The sequence below is a fragment of the Mizuhopecten yessoensis genome, unplaced genomic scaffold (genome assembly GCF_002113885.1).
Source record: "Mizuhopecten yessoensis strain PY_sf001 unplaced genomic scaffold, ASM211388v2 scaffold716347, whole genome shotgun sequence".
Lineage (NCBI taxonomy): Eukaryota > Metazoa > Mollusca > Bivalvia > Pectinida > Pectinidae > Mizuhopecten > Mizuhopecten yessoensis.
This window is the reverse complement of record NW_018480071.1, coordinates 1241503-1259079: the sequence shown is the minus strand read 5'-3', so window position 1 is coordinate 1259079 and position 17577 is coordinate 1241503. Positions and strand designations below refer to the sequence as shown.

General features: G+C 36.4%; 1 protein-coding gene across 4 annotated transcripts; it reads right to left on the bottom strand.

Annotated features, from left to right (window-relative positions):
• Positions 1 to 3559: 3559 nt before the first annotated feature.
• Positions 3560 to 16105, bottom strand: LOC110443481. Of its 4 annotated transcripts, none has more exons than XM_021487709.1 (5): positions 15979 to 16105; positions 8481 to 9101; positions 5872 to 6771; positions 5373 to 5636; positions 3560 to 5032 (listed from the first exon to the last, which is right to left on the bottom strand). In XM_021487709.1, exons 2-5 carry the CDS (start codon positions 8918 to 8920, stop codon positions 3598 to 3600), a joined length of 3039 nt encoding a protein of 1012 aa, XP_021343384.1. In that variant the 5' UTR covers positions 8921 to 9101; positions 15979 to 16105; the 3' UTR covers positions 3560 to 3597. The 4 variants fall into 4 exon arrangements, with proteins under 4 accessions (XP_021343384.1, XP_021343382.1, XP_021343386.1 ...); XM_021487707.1 differs by lacking the exon at positions 15979 to 16105 and adding an exon at positions 14390 to 14591; XM_021487711.1 differs by lacking the exon at positions 15979 to 16105 and adding an exon at positions 14390 to 14591 and having other exon boundaries at positions 5373 to 5624.
• Positions 16106 to 17577: the final 1472 nt, after the last annotated feature.

Genomic DNA, 17577 nt, shown 5'->3' with positions numbered 1-17577 from the left:
TGCACCATAGAATATGTGCGTTGCCACCTGCGTTCATACTGCCGTTCACGCCGTCAAAATGAAGGCCAATCGAGGCGGGTTGCTACGATGGCACGACGGCGGCCATGGTTGCTAGGGTCACATGTATATAGTTCCCGAGAATCTTCATCGATGTATGGGTTAATTTAGGGAATATGCAGTGTACATTTTTTCTTCTTTTCATAGATTTTAAATTTTATTTTCAAATAAAGTAAAAGAGTAGCCCTTCGAACATTTGTATTAATTAATAACGGTCGTTATGTACGCGCATTAACATTCTGCTCTGGTAGCGGTGCGGTCTAAAATCCCAGAAGGAATCCGCCATTGTTAACCTAACCGTCAAAGTTTGAACATTCATCTATGGAATGAAAGGTTTCAGCATTTCTTTGCACATATAGGATCCGAATACTTATGATATATTTTTTAGAATGTAGAAGGAACTAAGAAATCTCGCTGAAGCGTGAACGGCGCCATATTCGACATAGGTATCAATCCATCCATTTTTAACAGCGTATACGACATAAGAAGATATTGTTCAGTATGACGTCACAATGGGTCATACTACACGTTTTGCGTATTCATCGTTTGTGATGATATAATCTAATATAGAACAATATTATATGATGAAATCAAATACTACAAAATATGGAAACAATAGCTGACTTACAAGTTATAAGTATTAGTAGTGATTCCAACAGTCTAGGAACCCTGAATCAATGATATCTATCTTCTAGTTGACGTAAAGGATCATCAATCTCAGTATACTCGTATGCATGTTTAAGGATCCGCTCAAACTGCAAACAAAATACTAAAGAGTTCCACTGTAGTTTTTTGAATAAACAGTAACCTCCCCTTAATTTTGTTTTGAAGATTACTGTAGAACGACAGGGTAAGGATACTACAGTTTACAAGGAAGCTCAGTTGGATAGATCAACAGTATAATAACCGGAGGTCTCGGGTTCCGAACTGGTATTGTCCAATTTTGTTTCACACTCACAATATTGTCGTAGAGATTTGTGTTTATATATCATTTTTCAAAGAATTTTGAAATTATGACTTTCCATTCAAAAATGCTTAATGAAAGTGTCATTTCCTTAAATTTTCTAACACATAGTTAAAGTTTTTTGCAGTTGTAACTGGAATCATTAAAATAATTATCATACATATTCATACATTTACTCAAGTATGTACGTCTTCTGGTCGAAATTTCCACCATCACAATTTAAAGCATCCTACTGATGCAGTGTACAATCAATACATATCAGTATGGAATGTTAAAAACAGTTTACATATCAAGCAATACAAAATCCTGTATTTCACATTGCAATAATACAAGATGATGAACTGTCCCATTGCCTTCAATTTCGTTTCGGTTGGAACTCCTCGGTTGTTATCCACTGATCAAGGTAATGAGATAATAATGGATTCTGAACATGTTACATGTAATGCCTTATTACACTATGATATTGTGACATCATTCCTCCACCCTCGATGTCGTTTTGCTCACCATTGTTGTATGGTTCAAGTCTTTTTAAGAAACAATTTGCATATAAACACGGGTAATGATTAGTACTGATTTGTCAAAAATATAATATGTACATATACAATAATTGTAGGTCTGCATACAATAAATATCAAGAGGGCTTAAGCCCGAATGAAATTTATCATTTCACGAAAGTCAATCTCGTAATCTCAGTCACAGTGGTATAGTCTGCACGTCTAGTGCTTTAATTAAATATCTTTGCATCGACACGTTGCATATTGTTTTTACAACAGATTCTCTGACTGCTTACTCAATGGTATATTGTAATCATCCATTGTAAGTAGTCACTGTGCTGTCTAAGTAACCTTCCCTTTCTACACGGGACACGACGATATCCTTTTATAAAACACTGATACCTATATAAACACAAAAAATAGAGCATATTTTTGAGATTTCGGGATATGGTTTCTCTCGACCAGATTATTTCCCGAGTAAAAGGCACGTGTTTACAGACAAAGGCGGCGTTGAAGCCAACACAATAACATAGTCATAAGGTTTTATTTACGTCGATATAACAAAGGGGCTACTGACTGGTTAAGAAGCTCGTGAAATAGCAATATTATAGTCCCTTGATTGTCAAATTCCCGGCATCGCCAGTTGTTCACGTGTCTGGAACATTTCCTCGACTACTGTAAAAGTGGATTTTTTGCGGTGTTGAAATCATCGCGTTTTTGCATTGAGTAAATTTATGCAAAAATATCTACACGCAAATACATGTTTACAGATTTTGTAGATTAACGTTATATAGAAAATATTGATTCCAGAACCGTTGCAAACGAGACAATTGTCACGCCGTTTAAAGTGTCCTATCGCGAACATTTTCGCACCACAAAAATCCAGTTTTTAAAGTTTTTCCCTCGTGGCTATTTGAAACTGAATACTATATCAACAAATGATTGTCGTTTTTAGTGTAGACAACAATCATTTGTTTCATAAACGAATACCTGTAATCTTGGCTTCACTCCTGAGAACCCACAGAACATTATCATCATCAACATCGCAAAACCGAAGGTCTGATTCAGTAAAAGTGTCGAGATATATAGTCCTGATATGCAGACCTGTGCTTTGTTCAAACATGTTGATTCTATCATAAGAGAATACCAAAACATTGCCATGCATGTCAAAACAGAAGTCAAATATATTAGATTTACATTTTTCAGCGACTTCAAGGTTACGTGAACTTGTCAACGAACTGTCAAACACTATGATTTTTGGTAAGGAGAAATAGTCACAGGTACCTACATGTATGTCATGTGTTTTTGGACATTCTTTGATACGTGTAAGAAATGCACAGCAACCAGTCAGCGCAGTACTCCGCATCACCTGGCCCGTAGCAGTATACAGTGTAAGTCTACTACCCATCACAATAACAAGCACGTCCCCAGAACTACTTACAAGTATTTTATGCGGAATGCCAATGACTTTGAACATTTCCTCAATAATTCCTGATGATGTCCTACGTCTGACACTACCATCATTGCAAACGCACCAAATCGTGTTATCAACAGGTGACACACACATACCATATATAATTTGTTCCGGATTCAACAGGTTTTCTTGTTGTATGACACCAGTCTTACTCACCTGTAATAACACATTTCGTACATCATCTTAAACATACAAAAAAGTACCAACAGTTTTAAAGTATAGAGGTTCATCATCATGTAATGGTAACGTAAACTCNCTCTATAGTGCTACCTCACTGAAACATACTACCGAAGACACCCAGCAGGACGCCCCACCCGGTCACATTATACTGACAACGGGCGAACCAGTCGTCCCACTCCTAATTTGCTGAGCGCTAAGCAGGAGTAGAAACTGCCATTTTTAAAGACTTTGGTATGTCTCGGCCAGGGGACAGAACCCAAAGCCTTCCTCACAGGGGCGAACTCTCAACAAATGGCCAAAAGTGAGACATTGTCAAGGGAGACATTAGGAAAAAGAAAGTTATTTAGAGGGAGAGAAGAGATAAGGTCCCAAATTTAGTCGCCTCTTACGATCATGCAATTGGGGGCAGCAGGTACAATTCTTACGCCCTACCTGCAGGGCAGAAACTCGATTACCACGTTACCTACATCGTTCAAGATACCGGTTGGAATATGTGTCAGTTTATCTGCCGGAATAAGGTTGACAGGGTGGACGGTTGTATCGAGCGCTTGACCCTCCGAAACGTATTTTCGAGTTTCGCTGTTCCTGCTGTTTTGAGTTTCCATTCTCACCAGCCCCGTAAACCCAGGGTCACAATGTCGTTGCTTCGAAGTTGTTTGTGAGAAGTTCGTCGTCATAAATGGTTCAGTTGCTATGTCTGTTGTACTTCTGTGAATGTGATGATGAGACCCTATCATATCATAGTCGGTTCCCTTAACAGCTTTTACCCAAATGTCTGCTTTGATCACATTAGACGTGTCCAATCTTGTACACTTGTTTTCGTTTCTGGTATTCCCTGCGAACGTGACATGATCGTGATTTAGCTCTGTCTCCACTTCATTGATCTGTGTTCCTGTGGAATTTTGTACAGGTGACAAGCGGTCAAGCATTTGTATTGGACCATTGAGCAACGGCACTTCCAATCTGCCATAAGCAGATGATTGAACATTGTGAGATGTTCCATGTGGTGATTGTTGGTGATTGTTGGTCAGCGTTTCTATTGATCCGGGAATCCATGCATGGTCATTTTGAGTAAACATTGATGATTCCAGAATGTTGCCTTCCAAACCTTTAAACCGTTTGTCATAATTGTTCATTGTACTCAAATCAGTCTTTGCTGTCCCGTTTGTCGATTTCCTAGGACCTTCTCGTTCAGCTTGTGTCCTACCGTTATCTCCATCGGGAACTCTCAGTGGTTCTGATCCGTAAGCCGCTTGCATGGATCCATCCGTAGTCGATATATCACTCTGACAGGGTATTTCGGCAAGGGTGCCTAACATGCCTAAGAAATGGACTGGTCTATCACGGAACACGAGCTTTGTACGGGGATATCCGCCGGATATAGTTTCCTGTTGTGGTTCCGTAGACATTACAGAAAGTCGTTGTGATACTGGCAGCTTTCTTAATTCAAGAAGTTTTTCCTCTACAGATGTGTCTGGATTTCCTATCTGTGCTGCCAGGTCTTGTAATTGGCGTCTTATATTCTGATCTCTGTCACGCACGCACGCCTTTTGATTGCATACCCATGTGGTCAATTGTTCTTTATAAAACGTATGTGCGTCTTCGATTTCGCTTTCTATGCATTGCATATTTCGGACGTGATCCAATTTCCGTTTTTCGATGTCGTCTTTCAGATGTTCCTCTTTCTTTGTTAGTTTCGTTACATACAAAGTTTCGCTCTCGGCAAGGCATGCCTTCAAATCTGTCAGTTTATGACATTGGTGTCCTTGTAGATGACATTTATAGCAGATGGGAAGTCCATTGCAGGTCGTACAAAGGTACAAAAGTTCCTCATTTGGATGTGACAGGCACCGGTCTTCGTGTCTGTTAAAAAAAACAGACAAAAGGATAAAATATCGCCACAAAATACAAAATGAAAAACACACTTTTATAATCCACAATTTAATAGGTTTCTTAAATTCAGACGTTTAATTCAAACAATCATTAAGACGGAATTATGATACAGTGTCGTGAGAATATAGTTAAAATGCAGAGAGGACAGACTGGGATCCGAACCCTTACACTCCGATAGTAATACGGCCGCACTACAATACTTGCACAGTTATATCAAACACGAAATTAACTGGAGGTAACTGTATAAATAAACGTATTGCCTGCAGACCGACAGGAACTCAACATATGAACACTTTCAATATAGGATTACCGTCGTTGTGTATCATTTCCATCAACCGAACCCTCAGACACAGAGAGAGATGGCATCGTTGGATTATCATGCCCAGTTTGCTGTAGTAGTATAGTTCTTTCAGGAGCTTCATGTATCAGCGGAACTGTTGAATATTCTCTGGACACATTTTGCAGGGTTATAAAAGTGGGGGTTTCCACCTTCTCGTTTGGACGATATTTTGACGGCACGTCCATAGGATTTGAGGGCGTAATTCCACTGTGTACATCAGACCTATCAATCAATCTATCGACAGTTATACATAAAAAACATACCCCAAGGATAATAAAAGAAGGAATAGAAGGGGCATGATGGACAACAATTAATGTAATCGGATGAACAAATAAGAATTAAGTTACAAATAAATATGTTGTTATTTGAACAGACACTGTTGATATTTACACTTAATAATGTTGATAACAGAACTAATATAAACGGTACAATATCAGGTTATGATAGTCGAAAATGTATAAACATTTACCCGCTTTGGTCTGTTCCAACTTGAATGTTGAGCATTTTTGGTCCGACACGATCTTCTTGAACACTTGAATGAATGGGTTCCTGAGTAGGAAGGACAGCGACAAAATGGTTTGGAGTCCACGATGAGGGCTCCTGTTGTTTTCCCTGTGTACTTGTCCACATGATGTGAACTATTCGATCATTATCGTGTCTACATATTCGGGGCATGACCTGGCGATGAAGATGTCGCCTCACATTGTAACCTCCGTATGATGGGTATATAGAAAATATCTGCACACCGAGGACGCTAGCTAGCGCAAAAATGCTCCATATTCCATTGAAGGTGTTCGGCTGCAGTACAGCGTTCATGTACTTTCGGAAAGCTTCACGACACATGTGTTTGTCCGTCAGAAAATAGTCAACTGAATACTGTGCAAGGGTCATTGCTATATTTCCTACTGACTTTTCAGTTCCTCTATTCAAATAAGAGTCGTCTAAGTAATAATCCTCGAACTGGCATAATTCCATGAAAATCCTGACCCTCATTTCGACATGGTGTTTCTCATTTCCAAACGCAAACAAACTACCAACCCGTGGAAGACAATTTCCATCGCCGACAGTGCGTATGGGAACGAGGTTATTTGGAGAATCATCATGGGGGTATAAAGTTGACGCGACGTTATCTAGATGATATCCTCTCACGTCCAATGTCGGTAAATCGCGTATCGAGAACGTTTGTTCGATGTACTGTGATATTGAATTACAGCGACTTTTAACAGAGTTAAAGTCTTCAACCAGAGACAATTTGGTTTGTATTGTTTCAAAATAAGCTTGCCGTGCATTGTCATTATTTATGATGTCTATTCCTTTTCCATCCTCATTTTGTATAAGGTTTATATGAGGTGCAGTTTCTTTGGCCGACCTAAAATGGTAAACTTCATTAGCTACTGATAACACAAAAGATAGCAAAGAAAAGAAAACAAATTGCTTACAGTAGAAACTCATAGTAGCATATGCATCATAGCATGGTTCGTAGATAAATTATATATATTGATTATAGTTTGCATCACGATGATACGAGTTTGGTTCGGTTTGCTGTAGGTGGTTAAGCTTCTATTGAAAGCTAAGATATTGTATGGACGTACCGCTATGTATATGTATAATGTGTGTGTGGCAGGGTTAAAATCTTAAGAGTGTATATAGTAAGTTTTAATCCTAAGTGTTGTATTATTTTATTAGCATCATCATCAGCACATCATTTTACCTTTCACCAAGCACAATGTGTTATCCACGTATTGTCCATGTATATGTCATTGTGTGTGTATTTTCCTGTAGCTAGAGTGATCTGAAAGGTGAGCATGTGTGAGTGGTGGTGAGCCCATTTTACCTGTATGGGTATATACAGGTAAGCATATACTTCTATAAGTGGAACCTTCTAATTGAACACCTGACATAAGATGATGATACCATTGGTTGAGATATTGAACGAAACATGTTTTTATTGGTCCTCATTTTCCCTCCACTTTTTGTCTGTAAGAAAGATTTCTTTGTGTGATTTGGCACTTTCGAGTCAGATCTTGGAGAAGCCACTTGGGCTTACTATTCTACTACTTTTTGCTGAACCTTGACATGGCTTCATACTCCTGTAAGTTTCTATTTGTTCTTCTCTATTAACATGTAGTTTGTATAATGTTGTAAAATATGTAATTGCTACCTTTTGAATGTACATTGGTCTGACAAAATGTTGGAAGACTAAAAGTCGAATTTAAATTAATGCAAATCTGTTGTAAAAAGTTAAGCTGCTTGAACATAAAACTATTTTCATGCATTTATTGTATTTCTGCAGTAACTAAGATTGATAAGATATCTTGGTACATATATATTGGTTTTATTTTGGTGAAGATGTTTTAAGAGTAATTAGAACCATTGCAACATATAGTATTTTATTTATGCATAGGACCCTGGGTCGACTGAATATTGATTATAATTGGAAGAGTCTAGGAATTCGGCCCATAGCCAGGTACACATATATCTATATATTGTTGCGAAGTTTGTATTTTGAGTATCATTCCAAGTTAATGCTAAATGTAATGCTGAGGGTAGCTTATCTCCCCTTAGACTGTATTGATCCAAGATTTATAAGTGTAAATATATATTGTGTAAAGGTTAATAAATCTAACATATTGTGTATTGTTAGAATGATATGGTTTCTTAGATTATTTGAAGTAACATTGAATAAATAGGGTCATATGTAAGTATGTATGTATGTATGTATGTATGTGTGATAATGTATGTATAGGTGTAAGTATAGATGTAAGAGATATGTATGTCATCTAAATGTGTCTTATTTGTATCTGTTACAGAATTCAGGATATCCATGTAAAGATATAACAGACAGATATTAATTCATGGAATTCGATGATATACATGCAAGAATAAACGTGAACTGATTAATGAACAGTCTTTGTGAGTTATTCAAACATTCACTGGGAACTAACCCAGCCCAGTAACATGTGTATGAAGGTGTGTGCTGAGGCGGTAAAAATATGTTCGCATGATACATCACTGAGGCATATAAGTGTTTAACATAATTAGGTCGTATATTGAGAGTTTAAGAAAACCAAAACCAACCTGTTGCTTTTTAAGTAATGTAAATCCGGTGTTGGAGAATTCCCGTCCTTTATACCATCTGGATATGTTTCCCTAAAGTTGCTAGACGTTATCGCATCAGATTCCAGAAGCATGTAATCGGATTCCGGAACTGAAATTAAGTTTGCTGACATGTCAGCATCATGTGATCCAGATGATACATCTTCTGTGACGATTCCAGTTTCAACAGTCGGCCCATCCACTTCTATGACGGAACTACTCTCTTTACACCTCTTCTGCTTCTTGCGATCGCGGAATTTTTTCTGCCGTTTTCTACTAAGTTCCCTGTCATGTTGTTTTTTCTCGTCAGGTCGTGTTCGTCTGGCCTCACGTTTTCGTGATCTTTCCTGGTTCCAGTATTCTACATCATCTTTGCGTTTTTCACGCCATCGTTTACATCGGATGGAGCTTTCGGATGCCATGAAATTTCCTTTACCAAAACACAAATAGTTAGGTCGCTGGAGTAAACGGTCCTCATGCAGTTCTACGCACTGCTGTCTTTAAGTAATATCCATGCTGTTGGTTGCTTAAACAAGATGGCTGTATACAAAAACCAGCTGCTTGATATTGTCTAGTACAACTGTGAGGTATTAAAGGCGTCACCTAAAACATATCAAAACAGCTCATTTTATGTTCGAACTCAAACTCAAAGTCGATAAACAAAAATGTAAAAATTTGACCAAGGGAACAATGTACACCCAAAACCGTGAATAGGAAACGTCGCGGAACTAAATAGGCATTATTTTTTAAGTTTAATAGTAATTTAGTTTATACCAAATTTTCAATTCCAATAATTTGCTTTTGTAATTTTCATAAATACATACCACCGACATGGCTTTCCTTTTACAACATGATAGAGTGTGGATCTATATGTAACAATGAAATACTACCACAGTAACGTAGGCTCTATACCAGGCGTAACTATACTCTGGAAGGGTCTTTTTGTATTCTGGCAAAAGTTTGGGTATAAACATGTATTGCAAGGAGTGTCCATCAAATGAGGTTCTGATTAAATTTCGTCTCCAAGCTAGCGCTAGTTTTAAACATTAATGCCAATTTCCCATATACGGCCAGACCCTCTGCCAAAAGGAGATTGAGTCCCCTTTGATAAAGGATGCTCTACACAAAAGTTGTTAAAACCCCTCCAATCAAACTGAAGGAGAAGGATTTTAAATATTTACCCGAAGTTCCACTATTTGGAATTGTGTTTCTGCCACCAAGGGGGCCACATCCTCTGTTTTCACAAAATTATTTCCCTTTGCCTAGGGATGCTTAGGTCCAAATTTGGTTAAAGTCCCTTAATTCTAACAATTGACGAGGATATAAAGATTAACCTCGAGTCGTATTAGGCCCCACACGTCTGCCTCCAAGGGGGGCACACCTTCCGTTTATACAAAAAATGACTTACCTTTGCCCTAATGCTCTGAACCAAATTTTGATAAAAATCCCTTTAATCGTACAAAAGAAGAAGGATTTGAAAGAATTAATGTAATTTCCTCTACTGGGCACCGAACAGAAGAAAAAGAATTAGAAAGTTTTATCTCGATCATCCCTATTGGGTCCCACCCCACTGTTCCCAGGGTGGGGCACAACCTCCACTTATGCAAAACTAAGTCCCCTTTGCACTAGGCAATGCTCAATGTGAAATTAAGGCAAAATCCACGGAGCCGTTTAGGACGTGTAGCGTTTTAAAGGAAAAGTTGATGGACGGACGGATCGGATCGGACGGGCGGACGACGGACGCCGCGCCACGGCTTATCGGTCCTTTTGACTAGGTGAGCTAAAGAATTATATGTTTGAAAATGACATTCAAATATGAAAGTGTCCCAAAGCACTTACATGTGAATTAAGATATTTATGTTTTCGTAATTATTGCCAAACTGAAGTTCTTGTAACATTAATCAGCAGTCAATTCAAATGTTTTGCAATCAAATTGCTATATTGGGATATTGTTCTTAGAATTCAGTTAAAAGTACTTCTTTACATTGCATGCCAAACTTTGGTCACAATATCATTTTTTCTTTAAATGTAAAATTTCATGCAAATTATAACAGGTTTGGTTTAGTTTAGTATTGTTTAACGTCCTATCAACAACTTCGGTCATTTAAGGACGGCCTCCCCTGTGTGCAAGATGTATGCGTGTAGTGTATGCGTGTGTGTGTTTGTCTCCTTGTGATAGCGCGGAACTGATACCGACTTAATAGTGCTACCTCACTGAAACATACTGCCGAAGACATCCAGCAGGACACCCCATCCGGTCACATCATACTGACAACGGGCGAACCAGTTGTCCCACTCATAAATTGCTGAGCATTAAGCAGGAGTAGAAACTACCATTTTTACAGACTCTGGGCAAATTGTAACAGAAAATATTTTAACAATTTAACCTCTGTTATAGTTATGGTTGCTGTAAGCAGTTACGGCTGCCACTTAATGAGAGTAATGCCAACGTAAATATAGGTAGGCTAAATACTGGTATTTGTTTCAAGTTGGAAGTCGATCTAGCTGATGAAACAAGTATGATAGCATAATTTTAGGTGAATTCTGCCATTTATATCTTTATGAATGGAACTGCCTTGTGTTTTTAAAAGTCCCTCTAGGAACAATTCAATGTCTGATGAGAGACAGCTGTCAACTGAATCAGTTTTGTTGTGGAATGTAAATGAAACAACATGCAATTGTGTACAATTTCTAGGTAAACGTTTTGTGTGGTGTGTTTTATAGATTTTGAGATAAAGAAACTGTTAACAGGATTCAAAAACAATCGTTAGTTGTCATTTTCCTTGTTGCAGTAGAATACCACATTGAAAATGAATATGGTATTTTTTTTCAATAAATAAATGGAACAAACATCCTCGTTTTATCAGAATACTAAGATTTGCATTTAATCATCACCGTAATGTTGTACTATGTATTAATGCTTGTTTGCTGACATTTCACTAGACCGTCTCCTGAGATATATTTTTAGATCACATCATGTATTTATGGCGGTGTGGTAATACATCAATGCAAATTGTGTCCCTTGCAAAATACCATGATCCCCATTCTGATATTAGTGCCTAAATGTGTTGTATACAGTCGATAATAATAAAATTTTGTCTTTTGTTATTATAATTTAGTCACAAAACGCCTTCATATTTGAAGTGACTTATGAAGATTTACATACCGCATTACGCAGGCACAAAGAAAACACTATCATACGTGAATATTTAGGTAATGCGGTAATGTTTAAATATAGAAATAGTGTTCAAAATGGAAATTCCTTCCCTATTTTTAGACAGTTCTGAGAAGTAGCTCTAAGGGTAACGTGTACATCAATATATAGTATTGATTATATTGTAGAAATAAAATATAGAACAGTAGTGATATCCATACGTAACTGCGAAATCTGGAATTAATTTACAAGTTAAGCAACAGTTATTTGTATTTTATATATGTATACTAACCATGTAAAGTGAATTATGTTGCACATGAAGCTTATCAGTCAACATCCGAAGCGGTATGGTTGGTCAGCTTAAATAACCGTCATCTTTAAAAGACTCTTTTCCTGCATTACTTTAACAACACTCGTATTTTTTTATGAGCTTAAGCAACAGCGAGTCATCAATGTGAAATTAAAATCAATATATATGCATAAGATGATTCATATTAAAAAAGATTAGGGTACTTACGAATTCGATGGTAAATGTATAGATCCAGGAAGTGACTGGTCTGGACACGAGTGTTAATGATGATACGAATCACTAGTATTATCTCACTCTTGACGGCTGTCTGTCCTACCTTTAAACCTCCCGGTATTATAACTGTATGATTTCTAGTTATGTGGTCAGTTCAAAATTTGATTAACTGCATTAAGACATAGAGCTACCTGTATACATATGTGGCAAGTGCCTCTAGTGTGTAAAAATATCATATATCTGGCGTGTCACGAGAAATATATCTCGGTAAAACCAAAGGCTAAATTTAGATTCGGAAACCAAACGCCGGTATTTATTTAAAGCAACAAAGTTTCTTCACTGGTGCTGTATTACATAAGGTGTGTTTTAGCTGTTACACTATTTATCTGTAGTCAATGTGTCACATTATAATAGTATGTCAAGTATCAACAACAATTTAAGTACCGTAAATAACCTAATATTTCTGTTCATAATAAGATACTTTGAAGCACTCGATTTAGTGATATGGTGCTGAAAAAAGTTCAACATAGTTTTTAAGGGTTTAGTCACTCCTGTTCGATAGCATACGTTTTTGTACAATTTATTTAGGAAAACGTTTTATATGGTGAGTTTTTGTGAGGAATAAAATGTTAACAAGGTTCATCAAAATCGTTATTTTTATTTTCCTTGTTGCAGTAGATTACCACATCAAAAATGCATCAAATAAAAAAATTGTGGAATCTCATTTCATGGTATTTTTGGAATAAGTAAAAACAATAAAAATCCTCTTTTTATCAATCTAAATAAAATTATATCTTCACATCGCTCCCGTTTACTGATATGTCGCGTTGAAGATCTAACAACATCCCGTAGAGGGTCATGTTCAGGCGACCTTTGCGTTAACCAATCAGATGAGAGCTTACGCATTTCTGTAAGTGATGATGTAATGATTTCGGAACACACTTGCTATGATAAAAGACCGAGAGGTGTCAAATGAGCATCGAAAATGGCGGCGCCCATGACACCACGCCGTGTCTATCTACAAGACAACGTTTGTACAATTTGTGGATTTTGCTTTGAAATAAGAGAGACTTCCTCTTCTGGTGATGTTGTCGTTAAAAAGTTTAACAACCTGAAACTAAAATTAACCAATGACAGGCTTCGCAATATTCAAACTATCACTGGACCAGACGAAAAAGTGGATTTTGGGCTACGAGGTGTCTGCATTAAATGCTACAGGTCCTGCTTTCTGATTGGTTGAAAGAAAGAGTTATGTCGCGTTTTGATTGGCTTGTTATAAATACGATAATGCATTCATGTTGACCTCTGACGTGACCCTCTATGGGATGTTGTTAGATCTTCAACGCGACATATCAGTAAACGGGAGCGATGTGAAGATATAATTTTAATTAGATTGCTTTTTTTATCAGATTGCTAAGATTTGCGTTAAAACATCTCCATATTGGTGAGCTTTGTAATGCTGGTTTGCTGACATTTAACTGGAACGTCTCCTGAGATCTATTTTTAGATCGTATGTATTTATAACAATCTGGTAATAAATAAATGCTAATTGTGTCCGTGACAAAATATCATGATCCCCATTTGATGATAGTGCTTAAATATGACGTATATAGTCGATAAAAATGAAATTTTCTTTTTATCATTATAATTGAGTCACAATATACATTCATAGTGTCTTATGAACATTTACATACCGCATTACGCAGGCGATAAGAAAACACTATCATACGTGTATATTTAGGTAATGCGGTAATATTTAAATATATAAATAGTGAACAAAATGGAAATAACCAAGCTTTTTAAGACAGTTCTAAGAAGCAGCTCTGTGTGTTACGTGTACATCAAAATACAATATTGATTGTATTAAAGAAATGAAATAAAGTAAGATAATACAATTAATACATACAATGTTAGTGTAAAATCTGAAATACAGCTGGAATTACAATACGCATTAAAACAATAGTTATCGGTATTTAATATGGAAACTAACCATGCCGTTTTGATTTGTGTCGTACAGAATGCTTATCAGTTGATGCTAAACATCCGTAATGTTATGGTTTGTCAGCTTAATGAGCCGTTATCTGTAATAGACTATTTTCTAGCATTAGCACAAGTACTTCTTCTGTGAGCTGAACAAAGAACAATTCGATGTATGTGACTAATTATAAATATATATGCATAATGTTATCATATCGAAGGTGATAAAGTACTTACGGATTTATTGTCACCTTTATAGATCCAAGAAGTGGATGATACGTATCACATGTACCACCTTACTCTCGACGTCTCTCCAGCTACATGTATACACCTCCCATTATTATACCTGTTTTGGTTTCCAGTTATGTAGTCAGTTCAAAATTTTATTAACTAAATTAAGACCTAGAGCTGTCCACAGAAATGTTAGGCCAGCGCGCGACCCTGCTGGGTTGCAATGATGTTGACGTGTCGCCAGAAATATATCTCGGTAAAACCAAAGGCTAAATATAAATTCGGATACCGGACGCCGAATACCTTAAAAGCAACAAAGTTTCCTCACTGAAGCTGTAATACAATAGATGTGCTTTATTTGTTACACTGTTTATCTGTAGTCAATGTATCATATTATCATAGTATGTCAAGTATCAACATCAATTAAAGTACCGTAAATAACCTTATTCTTTGTGTTTTTAAATAAACAAAGAAGCACTCAATTAAGTTATATGATACTGAATTAGTTCAACCTAGTTCCTGAAATGCTGACTGGAGAGACATTTCATCACAACGTCTCCTTACATTAACGTATTAGAGTCTACAATTACACATGTTCGGAAGCATACGTGGTCATGACAGTCCAGCAACGTAAAGCTTTCTTTTCAGAATCAATTTATTAAAGCTAAACAGTAGTTATGCAATTTGTACTTAGAGTTTATGATGGTAGTACGGGGATCGTTAGGTTAATGTTCCCTTCTTCGTATGTTAAGTTACTATTTTAAGTCAGTGATGTGACGTCTGTCTATATGTAGGATTGTCTGAAGTTCTGTGTGTACGCTAACGCAATGTATTACACAGACGAAACGAAAAAACTACCTTATGAGTATATTTAGATCATACGGTAATTATAGAAATGTGTTCAAAAAGGAAATCCCCAATCTATTTTTAACCAGTTCTGCGAAACATCAATAAATGTGACGTGTATACGAAAATGTATATATTGCCTATACATGTAGATACGGGTCACTAGTATTTCCTCACTCTTAACGTATGTCCAACTATAAACCTCCAGGTATCATAACTATTTTGATTTCTAGTTATATGGTCAGTTAAAAATTGTATCAGCTGAATTCAGCCAATGCTAATGTAAGGCAAACGCCGCCCCTCTTGGGTGGCAATATGTTTGACGTGTCGCCAGAAATATCTGGATTGGTAAAACCAATGGCTATATATATATTCCGGTATCGGACGCCGATATCTTTAACTTTAAAGCAACCGGGTTTCTTTACTGTGGCTGTATAAAAGTATTGTTGTTTTATCTATAAATCTGTTACGACGTGTATCTGTAGACATTGTGGCATATTATATAACAGTATGTCAAAAATGAACTATTTTTTCTGGGATATTTTTTTTTCAGAATTGTGCTTTTAGTTATATATTCTGATGCACTAAACCTAGAGATATGATATTAAATGGTCAACATAATAATTATGGTTTTCGGAAGAAATCAATCACAACGTCTCCTGACATAAAAATATTTATGGTACAATTACACCTGTCCGTAGCTTTCTTTTCAGAAATATACCAAAAAGCAGCATCCGATGTGTACTTACAGTTTCTGACGGTAGTACAGGGATCCTTAGGTGAACTATTTTAAGTCAGTGATGTTATGTCTGCCTATATGTAGAAGTGTCCCAAGTATTGTGTGTACGCTAACACAATGTATTACACAGGCGATAAGAAATCACTACACTATGTGCATATTTAGATCATACGGTAATTATAGAAATGTGTTGAAAAAGGAAATCCCCAATCTATTTTTAACCACTTCTGCGTAACGGCAATAACAGAGACGTGTATAACAAAATGTACATCTTGCCTAAACATATAATAAACAAATAAAATGAAGTGAAATATTTTATCGATACATAAATGTGAAGTCTGAAAAATAGCAGGAATTATAATCCACTTTTTTGTATACTAACCATGCCATTTGGTTTGTGTCATACATGAAGCTTATCAGTCTATGTTTAATAACAGCAGCGGAATGATTTGTCAGTTTAAGGGAACGTTTTCCTTAAGAAAGTCTTTATCGCAAAATATTCAACAATATAATTTCGTTTGTGTAGTCCGACTAATAACAGCATCCGTTAAGAGACACTTACAGATTCGTAGTAGATTTAACGATCAGGGATGAGAAATGTCTGGTCACGAGTCATGTTGATGATCCGAATGGTTATTAACACGTAACTCTAGCCGGTTGTCCTACTATAAATCTTCCTGTATCATGAGTGTTATGAGGTCAGGTTGTGTTGGCTGTTCAAATTTCGTGAAACTGAATGAAGATCGGGAGCTTGCCATATGACTGTTAGGCGATTTCATTTAAAGCGACAAAGTTTATATAACTAAGGCTGTTTTATATATGTTATATTTCATTTAAAAAGCCGGTAATATTTTGATCAGTTGAAGATGAATAATTTCATTACAAGACAAGCATCAACATTGATTATTAATAATTGCCGTCAAGAACCTATTTTCGGCGCAAAATGAATTATAAACAATGTAATAATGTCTTTTTAATTATTTACTCTGAGGCATTGGAAAAGAAATAGAAAAATAAAAAAAACACTTATTGTTTAATGCTGGTTTGAAGAGGATATTTCATCCAAACGTCTCCTGACTTAATACGTCAAGGTGATGATGATGATAATGATGCTGCTGCTGCTGATGATGATGATGATGATGATGATAAGTCCTTCTTTAAGTACAACTGTGTTTCTCATTTTATCAGTAATTTACAAAAGCTGTATTTGAACAAATAAAGAACTGTACTGAAGTCTAAATTTCAGTAGCATACCTGGTCATGATAATTTAAATCCTTAAGAGGACGAAATGTCAGTATTTATTGTAAAATGGTTGTTAACATTTAAAAGTGGATTTTACATTTTTTATAAAAAAAAATGTTAGGTTCACACTGATATTAAACCAAAAAAGGAACAAAGCTTTGACGGCGATACGAATACATGCACTTCAAACTCATCACAATGACGTTTTTAACCAGAGAAGGTCAAACCGCAACCTGAACAAAGGGTAATGTTGATTAACAAGTGTGTAAAGAAATGAAGTCTGTTGAGCATTGTCTATTAAACTTTATTAATAGTAACAGACATCTACTTTTTGTCAGCAGATCGAAACGCGAACTCGCACAAGAG

What these genes read in the sequence shown, in the direction of transcription:
- LOC110443481 (XM_021487709.1), bottom strand. Translation starts at nt 8,920, where the DNA reads ATGGCATCCGAAAGCTCCATCCGATGTAAACGATGGCGTGAAAAACGC. An exon ending in CATTACTTAAAAAGCAACAG is followed by an intron (nt 6,772 to 8,480) that starts GTTGGTTTTGGT and finishes TTACCATTTTAG; the next exon opens with GTCGGCCAAAGAAACTGCAC. An exon ending in GGAAATGATACACAACGACG is followed by an intron (nt 5,033 to 5,372) that starts GTAATCCTATAT and finishes TTTTTTTAACAG; the next exon opens with ACACGAAGACCGGTGCCTGT.